This window comes from Dermacentor silvarum, chromosome 7 (genome assembly GCF_013339745.2).
Source record: "Dermacentor silvarum isolate Dsil-2018 chromosome 7, BIME_Dsil_1.4, whole genome shotgun sequence".
NCBI classification, from domain to species: domain Eukaryota; kingdom Metazoa; phylum Arthropoda; class Arachnida; order Ixodida; family Ixodidae; genus Dermacentor; species Dermacentor silvarum.
The window spans coordinates 25,313,849-25,335,627 of NC_051160.1; the positions used below are offsets into that span (position 1 = coordinate 25,313,849).

General features: G+C 45.7%; 1 protein-coding gene across 13 annotated transcripts in view; it reads left to right on the top strand.

Annotated features, from left to right (window-relative positions):
• LOC119457760 (uncharacterized PE-PGRS family protein PE_PGRS54-like) overlaps positions 1 to 21,779 on the top strand; it is a 194,495-nt gene that overhangs the window by 81,608 nt on the left and 91,108 nt on the right. For 3 of the 13 annotated variants that reach the window (XM_049670393.1, XM_037719449.2, XM_049670391.1), the window contains 7 exons: positions 48 to 110; positions 2,119 to 2,172; positions 5,919 to 5,981; positions 6,452 to 6,517; positions 7,608 to 7,640; positions 14,083 to 14,148; positions 18,920 to 18,964. The exons of 8 other annotated variants lie outside the window; for them this stretch is intronic. In XM_049670393.1, coding sequence (XP_049526350.1) covers positions 48 to 110; positions 2,119 to 2,172; positions 5,919 to 5,981; positions 6,452 to 6,517; positions 7,608 to 7,640; positions 14,083 to 14,148; positions 18,920 to 18,964 — 390 coding nt within the window. Of the gene's footprint in view, positions 1 to 47; positions 111 to 2,118; positions 2,173 to 5,918; positions 5,982 to 6,451; positions 6,518 to 7,607; positions 7,641 to 14,082; positions 14,149 to 17,243; positions 17,575 to 18,919; positions 18,965 to 21,779 lie in introns of those variants that run through there. 2 more of the 13 variants (XM_037719451.2, XM_049670394.1) reach the window with 2 other exon arrangements.

Consider the following 21,779-nt stretch of genomic DNA (forward strand, 5'->3'; position numbering starts at 1 on the left):
ATATTCTTCACTGCGTTACGAGAGGTAAACCAAAACTTCTTTTCCAGGGTCTCGTGGCGGCGGCATTTCAGGCAGCGGCGGATCCCGGCCTGGTCTGGCAGGTGGTTTGGGTAAGTACAACTGCTACCCGATCATAACAGCAAGCACAGTTCGTTAAATTTAAAAGCACCTAGGAACATTTGCGAGTTACGCAATTATTGGCTAGGCGGCGCCGTTGTAAACATCAAAGCAGAAGTGTTCAAGAGACACTAAAGTGAACGAATAAATATTTTAGACTACACTGCATATTCATTCACTTACCCGGGAAAAGCTGTTTACTAGGGAGTAATTCAAACGATAAAAATCGCTCCCTATAATGTTGCGTTGAAACCAAAGCACCACTATATACGTCAGGATGACATCCCAAACTTCAAAAGTACTATTTTATTGCATTCTGGCCCGTTTGGCGCAGGCATTCTTCTGGAAACTCCTTAGGTGCAGCCATTGGTTCATTTAGAAAGGAAAATATTTCTTATCTAACGACTAACTGTTAACCAGACGCCTGTGCACACTGACAGGATTGATGATTCAACAGAATCCTTGAAGTCGTTTCAATAGTTCCGTTGGTGAAATTTCGCGCAGTCCTCTTAAACATTTTCTACGTGGTCTCTAAGTACGCAACCAGCGATTCAATCTCGCATATAAACTGCGATAAAAAATCTGAAGTGTTTATTTTGATTTGATGAGTAATAAAACGATTACCCTTCAAATTAAGTGTCCGTACCTGACCAGGTTATTCTCTGTCAGGCATATCAATAGACAGGTTACATAAGTTCCGCACATGGCAATGCTACATCTCGGAAGATGTGGCACATCTCCAATAACCCTTTTTATGCTTAAACATTTAATTCTAGAGTTTTACCTGCGGAAAACACAATATTATTGGCTGGCTCCAGATTAATTTTCACCAACAATGGGTTCCTTAATGTGCACGTAAACTAAGTACTCCGCTACTTATTTTCCGCCTCAACAACTTCTTGCAGTAAAGCGAATGCCGAAGTTTGTTATGGACAATGCGTAACGAGAGACAGCTGTGTATTTTATAAAGGAAGGCAGGCTCGCCTAATGTGCATTAATGATTTTTCTTCCCCTTCCGCCAAGCTTACGTTCTGTAGGTGTCGCGAAGACGGCAATGACAGACGTACATAAGCGAAGAACTTCTCCTGGTTTTTTTTTTTTCGGGTTGGCTGACAATACCAAAAGCTTTCGCTTGTCTTAACGGAGGTGGGGACATCGAGTAAAAAAAAAGCTAGCTCCTCGTAATTGAGAGTAGATGTAAGCATGAAATGGCTGCATACAAAGACGATTGGTTGGAGACGATACTAGACACAATCACAAAACAGCGGTAGTGCATGTTCGCAACAGCACACCAAACCACACCCCACCCCACCACACGACTAAGCACCACACTGTATTGCAAGTCTCGTCTCGGCCAAGCAGCCATCCGCGGAGCGCCGGAGGCTGCCGACTTAGTCACGCAGCATGGCGCCATCTCTCGAGCCGGCGCAAAACCCGCGCCGCGGAATTCACGGACCGCTGGCGTTGAAAAGAACACAGGCAACCTTGTCTTAGCGCCAAAAGATTACAACCAAGTGTACGCTGCCCTGTTTTGAACGTCGCTATTGGAAATTGCAAATAAAACTTCAGTGTACTAGTAGTTATAGGTTCAGTGATATTGTGAAGAAACGTTAGGAAGAACTCGGAAGCAATATATATATATATATATATATATATATATATATATATATATTTTAACTTGTTTGCGCCGCAACTAGCTTTTGTAATGGGGTCCTGTACAAAGGCTTGGGGTTCAGAGACATCATTTTTTTTTACTTTTGACTGGTTTCCCGGATGATCTCGTTTTGTTCTCGCGACGATGCCCACTTGTTCTCGTTTTAGTTTGACTCAACGTCACTTGAAGGTCGCTGACAACGGGAGATAAAATCATTTCATGCTTAATATTCTTGCAAGCATGTTGACTATTTTCCATCTGTTGAATGCTCACACATCTTCCAGCAAGAAATGTCAGCATGTGTGCGTGCGTGTGTGTGTTCATTCCTCTTCTTTTCCTTGTGTCAGGTGGCACCGGTGGCAGCTTTGGCGGATCGGGGTCAGTGGTGACAGGTGGCTCCAGTGAGTACTGCTTCATCATGCAGCCTTACAAAACCAATAACCACGCCTGTGATTAGAGAAACATCGCTTTGGAAGCTTGAGTAAATTGCATAAAAAGTAACATTTTGAAAATAACTAAGATACTACTGCTAAAGAAGCATTGAGCTCAAAGCAAATTGTTTCGCTTAATAATCCTTAATTCGTCTAACCGCAGTATATCGTTTCGGCTCGATTGGCGTATGCTGTCTTAAAAAAAGTGGCACGCTTGCGCGAACCTCTCAAAATTGTTTAAAATAAATTTGGGGCGTTATACGTGGCAAAACAACAATGTTATGATGGGGTATGCCATAAGTGGAGACTCCAGTATGATTTTCACCACCTGAGATACAACGTGCACCCAAACCCAACTACACGAGCGTTTTATGCATTTGGATTCCATAGAAATGCATCCGCTGCGTCCACATTCGAAATATTCACCTCGGGTTCAGCAGTGCAACGCCGTAGCCACTAAGCTACCTTGACGGGTAAGCACCTCCAATACCTTAAGGTGAGTCTCTTTCCCTTAAAGTGAGTGAGTCTCTTAAAGTGAAAGAAGTATGTGTCAGGCGGCGGAAAGAAACCGCAATCTCCCAACTTAATGCCGGGATGCTGTACTCACAGTCTACAGATACATGCATGGAGCTAGCGCATAAAAACCTTATCCCGGCGATGATGCTGACGATACGGCTGTTTGACTGCCATCTCTTTCTTTTCTTCTTTTAGGGGCGTAGCTCCTCTTAATCTGACCATAGCCTCCTATATCTTTTCAAAAATATAGGAGGCTATGGTCTGACCTTGTCACGTCTCCGTTGTCCGGCGTATCTCCCGGCAGTAAACGGTAGTATCTCCCGTATAATGCAATAGATGGCGCTGTCTCTTAGAAGTACATACAAACTGCAGTTCAGGGACGATGTTCTAGATGGCGCTGTACACAATCTGTGTCATCACCATTTCTCGTCTCATTTCCTAGATGGCGTTGGTCCAATAGAATTGTGTGCATAATGGCGCTTGTGTGAATCGACACTAGATGGCGCTGGAAGTGCCGCTGCTCTCCGATTGGCTGCTGCGCGGGCTGCGCGGGGAGCGAGCGCCTCTCTTATTTCTTGGATCGTCGCCGTACGTGTCGGATCGTTGGCACTAAGTGGTTCATTTGGAAAGGTTGGCGCTATCTTCTGCAGCCCTTGAGGGAGCACGGCTCAGCGCCAACGGGGAGGGGAGAGTGGGATGCGCGCGTTCTATTTTATTGCGATAGCAATTATATGGACACTCAAAAGCAGATTTCTGCCGTCGGCGTCGCCGTCGCCGTCGCCGTCGCCGTGAGGTTCCGTATGACGTCATTTGGAGAAGAAATCGTCGCCAAGCGCCGAACGCTGTATGTGCGAGTGAAAGGGCGCCAGGGGCGCGTCTTTCACGGGTAGTGAACGCACGGCGGAGAACAAACGCGCGTTCCGCGCCGTGCTCGCTGAAGGGCTGCAGAAGTAGGCGTCTCTGTTCTCCTTCACAATCACCATGTATGTAGAGCAAACGCGCCTTCTTCCGACGAGCGAGAGGCCGTGGGGGAGGGGGAGGGAAGGGAGGCGACGTTTAGCTGCGGAACGCAGTGCCTATTTATATCAGAGGCTCCGGCAGCAGTCACCAACGCCGCACGCATATTGAGCGAACGCGGGCAAAACGCCGATGGCGTCGACAACAGTTCTGCGTGTTGCCGATGCTGCAGCATGTCCAAGTTTATACAGCTGATAAAGCTAATATCATTATTCCGTATAGCTCTCTACAAGTTTGCTATCGCAATTGATGCTTCGCCTTTCAGGTGAAACTGCGACAACTTTCTCTCGTTCTCGACGCGCGCTCTCTTTCTTTCCGTAGCTAGGGGCGCTGCATTGCACAAGGGCGTTCGTTCCCGACGCGCGCTCTCTTTCTCTCTCGTTCCCGACGCGCGCTCTCTATCTCTCGTCCGTAGCTGTGGTTTACCCGAATGATCCCCCGGAGCTTCGCCCCACTCATCATCATTCACCCCGTGGATATGCTGTGATTTTTTTGTACTGTATTCCAGGTTGTAACCACTCCTGCATGGGCCCTAGGAGGGCCTACAGTATTGTAAAATGAATAAAATCGTGTGACAATGAAGTTAACAGGATACTAGACAATAGGTTTAATAAAATAAAGACGACTAACACCGGGATACCTGCCTTGTACAACGAACTCACTAAGTACTTTTATCTGGGGAGGCGGAAGTATCCGCCGCCGCATAGTAAATTTAACAGGCCTCAGGCATTGACACTCGGAATCTTGCAGGTCGGGGCATACCCTAGCCCCGTACTCTTACACAGTATCTATCCCGAAATTCAAACGTCAAACACTTGCGCGCTTTGCTCAGACTTTGCCAACTTAGAACACGTGTTCTGGCGGTGCCCCGCGTTACGAGGTGACGAAGACGTTACGTCGTCCAAGTGGGAGGCTGCTCTACGCAGTCCGGTTTTTGAAGCACAATTATGGGCAGTCCAACGGGCCCGCGACCAACATTCCCAGAACACCGGCTCGGACATTATAGGCTAACAAAAAAAAATTGTAGAAAAAATTCGGCAAGGACACTTAAGAGTGCTTATGTGTGGGAATGCGAATGGATTACAGTCCCTTTAGTGAAACCTACAGTCAGCCAAGCTACGCAAGAAGTTCGGCCACTAAAATTTATCACTCCGCCCGTTCCGTCGATGCTTCGCTGCGCGCCAATAGCGTCTGCTCGCGCGAGCATGCTTGGCGACGTGACGTGTGCAGTGACGCACCAATAGGTACACCTTTAGTAAGCTCGCAATCCAGAGGCCCACGTTCGATTCCCAACCGGACAGATTTTCTTTTCAAATACCAAATTTTCTTTTCAATTCCATTAAATTACTTTGTTTACAGGAACCTCCTTGAGCAACCTGACGTCAATCTCAGCATTTTTGCCATGTTTATAGTATTTGCACCGTCGGCCATTTTTGCTGCCATCGATCGGACACGCCGACGATGCACTTTCGCGAAGGGTGGCATAGAATATTTTCGCATTAAAGCTTTCGAATTAATAAGCAAATGCACGGAGCGAAGGAGCTCTGTATGACCAGCTACCTAAATGAACATCCGCCATTTCGGCTACATCTGGAATTCACCGTAGAGACCGTGTGTTTGTAAAGGGCTCGGCTGCAATCAAGCCACGCTGCCGGTACAGAATCTGAACAGGATCAGCTCACAATCTATCGTGCACCTAAAGACCGAGTACGCTTATTCTTTCTGCAAAGACTGTAATGAATCTGGTTACGCGGAGTACTGCAGGGTGATGTAGCGAAGTATTATTTGGTGAAATGGAAAGAGATCAAGTACTATAACAGGTGTTGTGTCTTTGCGTGTTTTGACGGGGATGTAAACTAATGGACGTTTGGCAGTGCGATTCGCTCTAAACGGCGCCACTAAGGCACATGCTTAGCTGGTACTGACTGACAGGCTAACGAAGCCTGCACAACAACAACAGCCTACACTCTGGTTTGTTATTATTTATTCATTTAACGGCGTATGGATCCTGGTTCACTTTACGAGAGTGTCAGCCTTTTTAGGCCCAACTAGTGTTCACAAAATACCATATTTAAATGATGACTGTACGCCTTCCAATGGAAGACTTTGCCAGGTGCCTTCAAACGTAAGGTTTATTTAGCGTATCATTGGTCAAGTATCATGATTTTTTTTTCCTGCTTCAGGTTCTGCCGGCAGCGGGTATGGCGTCCATGGCGGATCAAGTGGTGGAGCATTGGGTGGAATAGGTAACTGCATCTTTTATCACATTACCGAAAGCCAACGCTGCGTGTTGTAGGAGTGATGGCGGGATGATTTAAAGTATCACCCCTTACACTTCTAACATCAATGAAAAGCTGGGTTCTGGTATGAACCGAAACACTCCCTTTACAAGGCGGCATACATGCCCTTGCTATGTTTCGAAAGTTCTTCTCGGCCCACTTGTGTCTACTTAGAGCTGTTTTTTCATTGAGCTTCGCCAGGCCTCCAAGGTCATACGTGTAAAGAACAATTCGTGCTGCATTTTGAACGATAACCTGGTTTTAACTTATGTGTCGTATCTTGCTTGGTCTCGTAATGAAGCTAAATTATTACTTTACAGTGCCTGCTTAGCGCTGCTGGAACACTCTGCAATGAATATACCATGACATGCGAATAATGTATGTACACCTTTAATCAACTGACCGAATCCGGCGTTTCTTTTCTTTTCCTGTTTTAGGTTCTTCTGGTGGCGCTTATGGTGGTGGCATTGGCGGAGGAGCAGGCGGTGCTTCATGGGGCACAGGTAAGGGTAATCAGTATCCTTTGCCAAAAGTGATCATTACTGGAATATTGGGATGTACAACGTATTAATTACCGACAGGCTGCGCTCATAACGAAACAAAACCTGTCGCTTGAAAATAAACTGGAAAGGCGCTGTTTTAAAAATGAATCGAAAGGAAAGCTCTACATGTCGCTGAAGATTCTCCTACCTGACCTCTCCACCAAGTGGCCGCCGCGAAATCAGAAACCACGTGGTACCTGAGTACTCTGCGTGTAATTCCTCCGACTTTAAAAACGTGAGACAGACAAATTGTGTAACCGATGAGCGCATTAAACCTCGGTCTTCCAGCACAACAGCCCATTCGTATATTAAGCCACGGTCGTTTTTTTTTCTTCTCTTATTGCTATTTCGAGCAATATAAGACAACAAACGTCACAAACACATATTAATCACACAAAGAGATAAAAATTCAGTCCTGCTTTGGTTGCATACTGCTAAAAGCGCCTTCAAATTTCAAGGTAATCCATAAATTGGAACCAATCTGGCTTCTCCCTCTCGACATTATACAATCTAGGAGACTAGAAACAGTTTATTGATCAATAAAGTATATTGCCTGGCGGCCGGGTCGGGCATCTATTTCTGCATGGCACGCTGTCTTCCTCGTACGCCAAACACTGAGTAAACATTAGCATAAACATATCATAAGGTTCATTAATATACTTTGCTACCGCAAGAAATATTATGCCATAATATGAGATGAGTAATTCGCATTTGATGTTCGCATTATTTCAACGTGAGATCTAGCGCTTTCAGAGGCTGTGGGAAGACTGCACCACCTTCTAGATTGGTCCACACTCACCAGCTCTTTCCTCGTAATAACTAACGCTACGTAGAAGCTGTGCGATGCTGCACGGCCTTCACGACGGGCCCAGGTTAAACAGGCTTTAACTTATCTTTCGGAGTAATAATGGCATGCCATCGTAGCCTTCACTTAGACCGCATGGCACAGACATAGGTATACGTACGATTGTGAAACACTTAGTTGCTGGTGACGTCACGTCCATAGTTATTTCGCTTTTGTTTTTGCTTCTTTTGTTTTATTTCACTTTAGGTGCTGGCGGTCACTTCGGCGGTGGACTGTCAGGTATGTGACGCTGCTGGTGGGACTTCACCAATAGCCAATTTAGGGGCACGCAAACGAGAAATGATAGGTTGACCTGGATTGCCGCTTTTTTCAGAACTCTGTGTTCAATTTATAGAAAATGCTTCTTTCTTAGCGACCAATTCTAAGGCCGAGCTTTTCCCAAGTTGGGCACCAATACAGCTTCGCAAATGACGTTGTACGGCAGATACACATTTTAAATTAGCTTCGCGCATATGAATTCTTCCGATGCAAGTAAAATGCAAAAACTTGTGTCAGGTTGTTTTCGTATAATTTGGAACGCAGATGCCCTATTTTTGTATTATTTTGGCAGCTAACTATCCCTCATCTACATTATGTTAAAGCCTATGGCGTAACGAAAAACTGGCGCTACAACTTCATGATAATGTTCTGACCATTTTTTGGTCTCGTGAGCCGTTTTTCACCTAGTAAGCATTTACTGGCGATATATTTGCTGGCAGTATTGCAGGCTTAATGTTTTTCTTTAGCGCGCCGATTGATTAATCCTAGTCTACGTATGTTCTCTTTGTACCTTTTGGCTTTTTTTTTTCACTGCGACAGCAGTGAAGAGCACGAAATTGGTTTTGTCATGTCCGTCCCTTTATTCTGCTACGCTCACGACGACTTTTGTCGTGATCAGTTACACACAATGATGAATTGTGTTGTCGTCAAGCAACGTCGTCATTCCCAGCATCGCCACTGACATAGGGAAAAGAAAAAAAAAGTTCTCCAGAAACACGCCCACTGGGATTTGAACCCATGCCAGTGAAGCCATGCGCATTTAGGACTCGAGCGCGCGACCAACTCAGCTATCGCTCAATTGTTTCTTTTCCTTATGGAGTAGAATTGTGAATAAAGACATGCGAATATTATTTACATTACATCCAGACACACACACGCAAAACAAACGCACACATCCCGCGCAGTGCAATTAAATATTAGAAAATCGGGCAAACAAGGACAAGCTTCCAGATGCGAAATTGATTCTGGAACGGGATTAAAGGTTTCAACCACACTGTGCACTTGAGCAGTCCTGCTCTCTAAAGGCAGACTTTGTCGAGCGTAGTTTGCTCGGCATGTCTGTCGATCATATGGCTTCTCCATAAAGAATAGACTCATAATACCATAAACGAATCATATGGTGTAATACTTATTGTCTTTTTGAAAGGAGAGAATCGGATACCGTAAGATGTGAGAGTAAGTTCTGTTTTGATATTTCTTTGTAAAATGTACCAACAATAAAATGCGTCTCGACAAAGTATATAAAGCTGTGTTCCATTGCCTCGGGTTGGTTGCAAAGTCTACCATTTTCATTTCACGGTTCATATACTCTTTCATGAAGCCATGTTTTAACTGCAAGGTTCGGAGGTGTGAAGCGTAAAGAAAAAGAAAAAACCTAGGCACCCAGTTGAAATTTTTATGCGTAAGTGTCAAATGACCCATTGAGCGAAATGCAGCTCCACTAACGTGAAACCTGGGGAAGCTGTGAAGCATGCAGTGATGCACCGCTATAGTGGGCTCATACTGCCTTAAGCAATGGCTCATAACCCCGTAAACGCGGCCTCCCCGGGCATTACGAGGGCAGAAGAGAAGTGACATTCTACGCCGGAATGATGAGTGGCAACGCAGCCAGCTGTGGAAGACGACGGTGACACCGAACGCAGGAGCAGTTGCACAAGCGCGTGCCGAGCGCGAGCACGAACCGCTTGCTTACTGTGACTACGGCGACGACGACGACGACGACGACGACAGGAGACGCCGACGTACCTCGAACCTATGACCGAGTACGCAGTCGTTCTTTCTGGCCGGGCCTTGACCGTTCCGTACGACGTTTCCGTCGCCGCTTGTGTACTATGCCAACGACGCAAGAAGCCATCCCAGTGCCCTGCTGATTACCTTAATTTCAGCCGCTCGACATCCCAGCTGAGCCTTTCCATCGTGTTGGCTTAGACCTTCTCGGCCCCTTTCGGGAAATCTACATCAGGGAACAAGTGGGTTGCCGTCGCTGCGGACTACGCGACCCGCGACGCCATAACACGCGCTCTTCCGACCAGTTGCGTAACTGAGGTTGCGGACTTCCACCTACGCAATATCATTTTGATGCATGGTGCTCCGCGTCAAATGCTCACTGACCGTGGCCGTACGTTTTTGTCCAAAGTCATTGATGACATCATGCGCGTCTGTTCCATACAGCACAAAATTACCACCTCCTACGATATATACAAGCGAACGCCCTCACTGAGCATTTGAACCGAAATCTTACAGATATGCTATCGAAGTACGTTTCAGCCGACCACCGTGAGTGGGACCTTGCTCTGCTTTACATTACCTTTGCGTACTACTCTTCCCGTCTCGAAACTGCTGGCTTTTTTCCGTTTTACCTCTTGTATGGCTGAGAACCGACGCTATACCCATAGATACTGTGCTTCCGTCCACCACAGCTTCAGCTAGCGATTATGCCCGTGATGCAATCGCCCATGCTGACCATGTTCGCCAACTTGCGCACGCTCGTCTGCAAACGTCTCAAGATATGCAGAAGCACCGCTGCGACTTCCGTCACCGTGACGTCCATTTTGCGCCCGGCACCCTCGTCTTGCTTTGGTCACCATCTTGTAAAGCTGGCCTGTGTGAAAAACGGCTCTCCTGTTACACAAATTCAGATCGCTTGCTCAGCCAAGTGACCGATATTACCCATGAAATCGTTCTATAGCCACACCTACTATGTCCTCCGCTGTGACAATAAGGACATTGTCCACGTCGCCAGACTCACGTCCTACTACTCTCCACGCGCCTTGGATATTTAACAGCACCGTGACGACGTTCTTGCCGCCGGGGGAGGGGGGGTTGTATTACGATACCATCGACGGATGCTCAAAGACACGAGCTGCCGCGAGAAAGATTATGAAGTGTCTGGGCTCTTGGCGCGAGCGAGTGTCTGGCTACATTGTAGATACCGTGTAAATAGTCTCTATTGTCTGTGTCTTTCCCCACGTAACAATATATTGCATGCAATAGCTCTCACAAAAATTCAGACGTCACAACGCAGCCAGATTGTCATATTTCGACGTATAGTAGTACTGGTTAACATCCCTGCCTTCCTTATGTCCCAATGAGGACCACTATTACGCAAGTTATCGAGAGGCACACCACGATAGCACGGTGGAGACTGATTCCAATGAATACTCTAGCGCACAGACGGAGTTAGAGTTCATATGTCTAGCCGAAACCACCTATTTTATCAAATTTATCACAAGCTCCTGCAGTTTATTGCTTCAGTAGTACTGGGAAAACGCACACAAAAGCCAATGCAGTAGAAGGCAATGTCATTCGCATAAGCTATAACTTTAACTTCCTCATCTGCGTACCTGTATGTGCTGCGCAACTAGTTCAACGCATTACGCTCTACACAGGCTCTGAGGGCAGTAGTGCATGTATTTCGGTGGCCAGAACGAGCTGTACTGCTGTAGACGATGATTACGTTATGTGGCATGGCATAGGAATTATTCCGGACATGACGGCGGTCTGTCTGCATACAATGATCCGTTGTCGTACTCGCGAAAATAGCTTCGGCGGCACAAAGAGGGCGTACATGGCAATTAATGATGATGATAACCCTCAAACTTACCGCATATTCACAATATAGGATGCACCGAGAATAAAGTGATTGGTGAAAAACAATGTAGAAAGCATCGATAACCACAATGCCAACAGCGACGACGCAGCGGTAACACCACATAGTTCACACAGTAGCTCACAGGATGCACAGCCGCCAAGTGCCCCGCATAGCAAAACTGCAAATGCATAGAAAAAATGGAATCCCTGAAATCTCGTAGGCGGCACTGCGTTATTTCGCTCCTGACATCAGTTTGAGTAAATGTATTAGCCTCAAAGTTGATAATTCCCGTAGGCACAAGCATTAAACGAGCCATCGAGCCTAAAATGCTAGCACCATCTAACACAAAAACTACATGTTCACCTGCGGCCTAAACATTGATTTTAAGAAATGATTAGAAAAATATATTGAGCCGACGACGTTAAAAGGTCATCTCGAATGACATTCTGAAGTCACGTTGGGCATGTATGTGATTGCACGTTGTCCTCTTATACAATAAAAACAAATATGACTGCTTAACACAAAACAAACAAAAATAAGCAGGATGTACAAAGATTAACTTAATCAAATATATTTAACTCATGAAATATAGAACCTGCCCCAACTGAAAATAGTATAAGCTTCTGCCAAACAGCTGTAAACAAAGGGTTTCATAAAGTTGTGCATTTTAACTGAATAGATATAGTACCCTTAGGCAGATGTAGTCTGAAAGAAGTCACGTGGGTCCATGTGTGTAATTCGAATGACAAAACATGCATTATTATACCATACGAAAAGGAAGTTCCGTATATTACAGGCAAGTCAGCAGGTATTTATCTTTACGTAACCTATATTACTGTAGTAACTATAATGCCAAACACTTCTTTTTAATTATTACTTGAAATTCCTACCATTTCATTTCAACCCCCTGAAAGCGTGTTATAGCCACTGTGTACTCGTCCAGTTCCCCGTAGTGGGTGAAGCCAATTATCTGAGGAAGAGACAGGCTACGAAGCCAGTGACCGAGAGCAAACAAACAAACAAACAAACAAAATAAGATTGTGGTCCTCATTATGGGACCACAATACTGCTGTCCCAGTAAATGAGTTTAGAGCCGGAGGAATTGCTGAAGTCTGCTGTTTCTTTTCTTTCTGTACACATCGATGGGCGCCAACTCGACACTGTTTACCATCCCTGTCATCCACTTTTTTATTAACTATCTCTTCTATAACATAGCCACACCCCAACTCCGTGATGAAACATTTGCAATACGGTACTTCGAAATGACGTAGCACGCGAAGCTTAGTAGGTCCTTGGCCTTGTTAATATGGCACATTTTACTGCGCAGTACAGAAAATAACGCAAGAAAATACAGAGAGCACGCCACACGTTACCGTCCCTTTTGCTCGTCCATCTTGCATGTGTGAATTACGACGTGGAACGTCATTATTCATAAGAACGACAAGCATGCAGATCCTACGCGCAGTGGGAATCGGTTTAAGCGAAGCTGGCATTGGTGTTGTGGAAGAACGCTCTTTATTTAGCGACTACTTGCAACTATAAAGCGCACGACCAAGCCTGACACATTTTTACCGCGAAACATCTTCCTCAACCGAAACTTCTGATGCTAAGTCATGCGCGGCCAACGGATGACAGCGATTGAATAACGACGACGGCTACCGCGGCGTGCCGACTATGGGATGTCTACTGGCACTGGAATCACGACGATGGCACGATCAAGACACCTCGACGATGATTGTACGACGACAACGCAATGATGAAGATAGAACGACGGCACGGTGACAGTGTAATCGCTACGAACAAAACAGCCAGATCCAACGAAATGTCGGAAGCTAAATGATGCTAAGCTTGCTTGAGTTAGCGAAGTAGCAGCGCGGCATCAGCGAATGACACGAGCACAGAGCCTCGATGACTGTTGCGGTTAGGTGTCCGTGTTGCGCGGACGAAGGTGATGTATGATGCTTGTTGCGGGAAGAATGATGAAGACAAGTGTACGCACACAGCAGTATGACACATGGCTAAATCCATTTGCGGCTTTATGCTCTTTGCATTACAGCTGCCCAGCCCCTGCAGGGGATTCGATAGGAAGGGGCGCATACCCAGTGCACAGACACAGTGACGGCAGGAAACTCGAGGACGGCAGGAAACTAGGCGGTGTGAATGAATTAAGAAATGTTCAGGCGCAAGTTGGAATCAGCTAGCGCAAGACAGGAGTTATTGGAGATCGCAGGGAGAGGCTTTCGTCCGGCAGTGGACATAAATATAGGTTGCAGATGATTATGATTATACTCTTCACATCACAGTTTTCTTGCGGCTCTGTAAGACATCTGGGAAGCATACCCATCATTTGAGGTGTATTTGATAAGAATGGTGCCTACCCAATGCACCCACCCAGTGACCCAAGTTATCTATATTATGTCTTCTCCCGGCCAATCATGCTAGACAACAGCCTGCACCCGAAAATTCAGGGGCACTGAACAACAAAGCTTCGCTCTGAGGAATTTCCGAACTTCTGTTGACTGAGCTGATGACAATGTAAACACGTGCGCATCAACGATGTCACCGAGGTGGTATACATGCCTTATGTAGTCACTATGTTTATGTAATCACCATGTAATCAACTTATGTAATCACCTGCGCTTCGTATCTGGTGCCCTGTGTCAAAACGCCGCCGATTATTCATAAGCTTTTTACTCAGGTGCCGAACTCACTGGCTCTTCATAGATCAACGAATTTGCCAGCACATATTTATTGCCTACACATATTCCTCAAAGCAACATGAATTGCGTTTATCCTTTTGTTCCCATGCAGGGTCTACTAACATCACCCAACTCCCAGGCAGCAGTGGAGTACGGCCACAATTGCCGGGTATTTCAGGTGAGCGCTGCGGACAGCCCTCCTTGCTCTAGCTGAACCTGTTGGTACAGGCTTTATATGGCCAACTGGCCAACTGTTGCTCTCGGAGCAGATCATTTAGTCAAGAGGGCGGCTGTAAATATATGTTTAAAGAATTCCTCAAAGAAGTCGAGCCAGCATGCGATTCGTCCCACTTTTAACCACCAAAGAAGGAGGCTCATTGACGCTCGTTATCCCCAGTTGTAGCTACTTTCTGCAGCGGAGCGAGTACTGAGGGACTGCAATGGCGTTTGTCAGTCTGCGGATAAAGCCAATGACCATGGGAATCACATAAGTATGCTGCCGTGCATAAGCACTGTCTTCCATAACTTGAAGAAAACTGTCCAGCGCGCAAATGTCCACGTTGTCTTAGCTGCACCTAATAACCTGGAATGGCTGTGTAGTATTACAAATCCAAACGCTCGGAAAAATCGTGGCTGTGAAAAGAAACTTAAGAACAACTTTGTAAATTGTGCTGAGGTTGTAGTTTACTGCATATCCCTGTCATGTGGCCGCAGTTATGTTGGGAAGACCATCCGATGCCTCATTGATTGGTTGAGAGAGCCCTATTGTTTTGTAAGAAACCTTGCTGATAGTTTCATCGACGTGCTCTGTAATACATCTGGGAAGCCGATGGTGTGACAATGAGCCACGCAAACGCTGGCGCAGCTGGTATAAGACATCTTTTAAAATGACGGAAGCTATTAAATATCATGCCCTTCTCCAGCATGAGGTCTGTGTGCTCTAGAGATTACTATATGCACATGTTTAATGTGCTGATTTAATGCCTAATGCGCAGGATACGATCGGTTCGGTAGCACTAATTTGTAGGTTTATTTCGTGCAATATAAGCCGTGCACTAAATACTTCCCTTTAGAGCTGACACGGACGTCGTCCATATCCGTAACATCTGTGCTTTCAAAGTTACATGATAGCGCTCTCTGAGCGCTGCGGTGCGCAATCGTGCATTACACTCCACTTCGCACTCCTTAACTTTCCGCCATCTTCTCCCCGTCTCTTGTGTAACTTGAGGTGGGAATATGAAGTTCGAACAACCGCAGTACCACACAACAGAGCGAAAACAGGCTATATAAATAATAAGTTCAAATGCATAAATCGAATTGGGATGTATGATTGCAAACACACAACCGCCAATAAGTAAAAAAATTCCTAATAAAGAAACGACTAGAGCATGAAAGTTTCCAACTCAAGAGATCCGACCTAACTGAATTTTCGGAGGTTATAAAAAAGGAGCAATTAAGTCACCTGCAAAATTATAAGACTGGAAAGATTATAAAAGCCGTAAAAATTGTTGCAGCGCGATATCCGTAAAAATATACTTCTATTTGCACAGAGTAAGAGTAAGATAAGCAGGACAATGTCATAACAAGCTTCGACAATACAAAGGCGGCAAGGAATTCTATAGATGAGCTGCACAACTGCTATGGCACGTAGTGAAAAAGAGGAAACGGGAGTTCCATGTTTAACAACTGATCAAGTTGCAAAGGCTTTGTAATACAAGTCCAAGGGGAAGTCATGGACGCATTGGACTTTGCAGTATGAGCCCAGACACCAGAAGTCATGGTCGCATTGTGTAGTCAGGAACTCAGAATGCTGGAAGCAAACGTGAATATGTTAACGAATGTGTGTGAAGACTACACATAATTATCCGCGAGTAAATGTGGAGAGAAATCGAATAAGGGAATCGCGCAAAGAGATACGGCTCCAATGCTATTCACCACATGCTTAGAAGTATTCAAGGTGCTGGATTAAGACAGCTTAATTGTCATAATCTATGGGGAACCTCTCGGGACCTACGCTTTGCAGATGACATCGTTCTGTACAACAACGCAGGAGACGACTTAGAATAAAGGATGGAGGATCTTAGCCGAGAAAGCGCATGAGCGCATTTTAACAATATATTCACAAAAATAAGGTAATGTTCAGTAGTATGGCAAGACAACGAGAAATCACCATTAACAGTCAACCTCTAGAATCTGCGCAAATGTGCGTTTGTCTACGCTAATAAGTTACAAGGGACTCAGATCATGAAGACAAAATTCACAGAAGAATTATAGGTTAGAGCGTAACTACTAGGAACCCTAACAAACAATGTTGACTTGTTCTCATCTTCAATCGACATTCTGTTGAGATGAAATTAAAGATCATGCATGATTCTTACAGTGAAGAACGGGTCTGGCCGCTAGGGATAATTTCAACAATTGATTCCTGAATAGTTCGAAGCGCTCATTTTGCTACCTCTCTGACTAATATATCTTCTGATCGATCTCCTTGCACTTCCTTGTTGACCAGCAGAGGCGATATGCAAAAAGATGGTGGCGCCTTCTTGCATCAGCAGTTTTTCTCTAGCCCATACGTCCTTTTCCCTCTCATTTTCCTTCCTCAGCCGCTCTTGTGGCGCTGAATGGCTTCTAGAAAGTCGGAACTGCAATCCAGCTAAATATTGCAAGGAAGTTGCTTGAGAAGCAAACATTTTGTGCGTGTGTGTGTAAAGCTCTTTCTTTGAGAAACCAATGAGGTTTTCTTTATATATTTCTAAGCTGGCTATTTCTCTTTTATGAACAGGGGGCAATCTTAACTTTCATTAACTTTCTCTAAATTGCAGATTTCCACAGAATTTATTTTCCGGTTCCACGGATTCTGCTGCAGCACAGTAGTCTCCGCCCAGCAATAATCCGTCATTATATATAATGCGCAATAACAAAGAATATCCCTATAATTAAACCTAATGGCGTTTTATAAATGCATACATTCTTAAAAACGGTTGCATACGTGGGGCTTATCTTGTCCTGCAACCAATAATCGTCATCTATCTTTCACGCCTTTCTTTGCGTTAACGCTGCGCGCCCGGTACTTCCAGGCCATGAACAACATGCGCGCCATCAGCGTGACATAGCATTCTCGACCGGAAAGAAAGTAGCGAGCGCAGAGTTGTCAAGAAAGGAAATGCAAGCAAGGCAGACGACGATTATTGTTTGTGGGGCAAGATAAGCGACGAAGGGTGCAATTTTTTTAAAGTGTATACCGTGCATAACATCCGCTTCACATTTCTTTAGGTTCTGGCGCCCACCCGAAGTGCGCACAGCGTCACGAGGCGTTCGGGCGTAGATCCAGCAACTGCGGCGAGTGCAACTGTGACATCTACGTAAAAACAAAACGCTTTGAAGGGACTCAACTATCTTGCCTCGCCGACTTGCGTCCCAAGTGTTGGTGCAAGAGGCTTTACTGTCGCAATATTGACGGCAGATGTGTTCGCAGAAAGCAGTGCAACACCGTGCTTCAACATCAATTTCCTCGTCAATGATCGCGCATTAAAGCCCACTTGAGCAGTCTGCGCACAAACTGTGCTTTTCGTTCGCTTCATTTATTAAACCATTTCGGTCAGTGTTTCAGCATCTCCAAACTACTGTTCTGTCTGTTTGTGTTGTGTGCGTGTGTGTGTGCCATGTGTCACGTGACATGGCTTGATGCCCCGCGCCCTTGGACTCTATTTCGTTCCCGCCACACACGCTGCTCCCCCGATTCCTTCTCCTTCGAGCGCAGCCACCGCTGAGTACAGCGCGTCCTGATTAACAAGTTTTAGTAAATATTTACGTCAGTAAAGCAATGATGAGTAACCACATTAGCTTGCAAGAATATTCAGCTGTAAATGAGGAAGGTTTCAGTTTGGAAGTCCTTAGTTCTTTCTCATATAATATAGGCAGCAAGTCACTTTCGCTGCTGTGGAAAAAAAGTTAATTATTGGGTTTACCGCGCCTAAACCATGATCTGATTATGCGGCACGTCGTAGGAATAATTTCGACCACCTGGGTTCTTTAACTTGCACTTAAATCTAACTACCCCGGTGTTGTCGTATTTCGCCCCCATCGAAAAATGGCCGCCGTGGCCGGGATTCAATCCCGCGAACTCGTGCTTAGCAGCCCAAGATTCGCTCATGTGCACGGCGGTTTAGCTAGCCAACAGCAATTTTTTTTGTATTATCATTTGCATCACCTAATCAGCTGACACCCTGTAGTTTGAAGCCATGGATGCAGCATAATGTTGCTTGCATTCTTGCCATGCTTCATAGTTATACGGCCAACCGTATTGCCAAAAAAGAAACGTATGTGCATTACGCCATGATGACAGGCCGGCTAGTTAACTTCATTTTGCAGCTATGATACCTTTATGAGAAAGCACAGAGTCAACATAGACAACTATAATAATGTTCTAAAGCTTCGTCGCTGTTTCTTTGGCTGTAGAGATGGCGGAAACATTAGCCAAGAAAATAAATGCCAAGTCTTTCTTTCCTGAAATTCGCAGCAAAAGCACTGTGCCGATGACGCATTTTGGGAAGGCATGAATTTCACCGTAGTTGCCTTTCTGAACTTCGGCCATCTTTACATAAGATGAGTTCGTAAAAGTTCCAATGTAGTAGACGCCAGGCTTACTTTCAGACGTAAAGCAGTCTTTCCCTGTTGATACACAATTACAAGCAGACAGGTGAGGAAATTTTAACTTTGAATTGACGACTATCTTCCATCCTTGCCTTTCTTGCTAGCGCGTCCTCACGGTAACTGTGATCAAGTAGGTGTTCCACAAGTGTGGGTTATAAATGTGGCCTAATGTTATATTTCTTCATTGATTTTCTTTCTAGTTGTCATATTTTAAGTGTGCCAACACCTCTAACCTAAGAATTTCCTTACACACCATGGGTAGTTGAGCTGTTTCGGAATTTGTTTTTCACGAGCAGGTGGTCACCGTCCCTGGGGCTCGAACACCACAGGAACTGGTTGGGGTGAGTAGAGCGACTATATATCTATTTACAAAAAGCTAATACTAATGCAATGCGAGAATTCAGAAACCATTTTGCATTCAACAGTTATCTAGCTCCTAGTAGAGCTTCGCGTTACTCGTCCTCTGCCTTCCACCAGAGATATTCATCTACAGCCGTTATCATTTTACCCCTAGCATACGCACCTTTCAAAATGCTAAAATTTGTCCCGTTGCGAAAGGACAAGGACATTTTATGGACAAGGCCGCGCGCAGTCAATGTTTCTGCATCGAGCTGTTGTGAAACATAAAACAAAGCGGTATTTCCTTACCCTGACGCAAAATATTGTTGCATTTATCGGTCGCATGAATCTGGAGCGAATTGCCGATGGCAGTGCAGTACACATCTCTGACCTTATTCTTGAGCGTCCGCCCCACATTCTCTGTATCAGCATCCTCGTTCCAGCCCACCTGGTGACGAGAGTCGCGCACGCTGCCTGTTAGTCTGGTGTAACTCCTTCCTGAGCGCCCGGACCAGGCGCAGCTCGCGCGCCTCGATACATTTCAGTTTGTGTCGGCACACCTTGTCGTTGTCCACTGGTTGCTCGTCCACACTTACGCGCTCATGTATTGCAACCGTGTCGGCCTGGTTGAGGCAAACCATGCGCCCACCTGCTTGCCTGACAGCAACTGGTCCTTTCGGCTTATCGACACTGACATCTATTAGCATAGGCTACGAATATCCAAGAAGTTGTTGCAGCGGAGGTTGCAGTTTGACCAGTGTTTTGTCTGTGGGGACGCAGATCCGAGTACGCTTTCCGCAGTGAAACAGGGTTCCACTCCAAAATTTCGGCTTTGGACGTGACCTGCATAATGGTGGGGGTGATGTTGCTCTCTGTCTCTGACACATTCACTGTGCGCGGAGTTCGGCAGCATATCGGCATCATTATAAATGTTTGATTGCTTGGACTACGACTATAAGACGCTCAATATCGACTGCCCTGCCCAAAGCTGCATAAATGCTCCGGTAGGGGTTCCTTTCCTAAGGAGAAAGATTTATACACAAGAGCAGACACCCAAATTTGGGTAAACACAAACTAGAGCATGATGTGCTTGTTGCAAGGACGTGCTTTATAATACTGTTATGTGCCAGTTGTCCGGCGGACAAAGCAGATGCTGAAGCGTAGAGCAGACAAGAGGATGAAGAAGTGAGGCCTGTGGTCAGCCATCTTTGCTGTTGCTAACCCCCTTTTAGTCTCCTTGTACATAGTCTAAGTAGACCCCCTGTTCTGTAAATCTCCCCATGACATCTCGGTGGAGCTGGTGGGCAGCCGAAGCCGAAGCAGCGGGCTCCCCAGTCGACATGGTAGAATGGAGCGAGAGATGTCCGCTGTGAAGTTCTCTAATGTGCTCGTGATGTCCCTGCCACTCCACCAAGATGTTACGGGGAGATGTTACGATTGAAACCCTACATTACCCATGGACACCCTGGTACCTTCTAGGTGCCCAGTCACTGAATATGCTCGAGAGACTATTGCCTGCACCGGCCATGCACGTCAAGTTTCTCGCACTTGATTTTATGGGCCCCAAATCCACCAGAAGTCTCCCTACAATAGCCACCACAGACCACCCGCTTCGTCCGTGGATCACTCATTCTCCTGTGGTCCCCAGCACGACGTGTCGGATTATCCGAAAAAAAAAAATTGCGCAGCTTGCACTAGTGGCGCAATGCTAAAGAAACAGCAGAGCTGGTGGGCATCTAGCTATAATCCTGGCTATTGGGCGACGCTAAGCACTACCAAGTCATCCCCAGAATTTTCGGGAATTTACTGATCGATTATCGATTAGCTATTGATTGGCTATCGCAAGGTATTGGCCACGTATTTGGGCTAGGCTAAGCACTACCAAATCATCCCCAGCATTTCCCAGAATTTATTGGTTATTCATCGATTATCGATTAGCTATAGATTAGATATCAATTGGCTATCGATGACTGACTAAGCTTAAGTAGTCCCAACCATGCTTAGCTAAATTTAGCCAGGCTCAGCTTCGCTAGTTTATAGGAATATGTGCCAATGCGCTTGGACCCTTTCTGCACTACCGCCAGGATCGGCCCACAGTTTTTGTCGACGCCGGACGGACTAACGGCCGGCCTAAACAGCTCCGCTGTTAAAACTGCTCTTCCAGTACATCGATCCATACCGCGTGTGCCGCCGTGACTGATGTCGCTTATGAAATCGCTCCACTACTGCCTTCATCATCATCCGCTCATCCCCGCAAGGACCTTCTACACGTTGTCCATCGCAAGCCCTATCGTGCCCCGGACACCCCTTAATACCTCGTGTGCTAGTTTTATTTTTTCCATGTAGCCTTAGTTCACCTGCGCCGAGTCGGTGCTTTCGCCGCCTGAGGGTAGTGTTATGAACCAGTTGTCCGGCAAAGAAGATGCTGAAGCGTAGAGCAGACAAGAGGATGAAGAACTGAGGCCTGTGGTCCGCCATCTTTGTTGTTGCTACCCTACTTTTAGTCTCCTTGTACATAATGTAAATTATCCCCCTTTTCTGTAAATCTCCCCTTAACATAGACGCTCCCGAAAATAAATACCAAGGCTTCCCCGACACCGGTGTTAGCTTCCTCACCAAAAGCATTTTTATTCGTTCTGTCATCAATTGAAATTTTCTTAGAGGGAGCTTTATGTGAGGTCTCCTCTCTAAATACATGAGATAGGAGAACCAGTTTTTGCTCGGTATGCGCCACACCAATGTAGATGTTGGTTGTTGCATTTAGAAGAATGTCTTTAGACATAGTAATTTGTGCAAGCAATTGTTTATTTAGGTCTG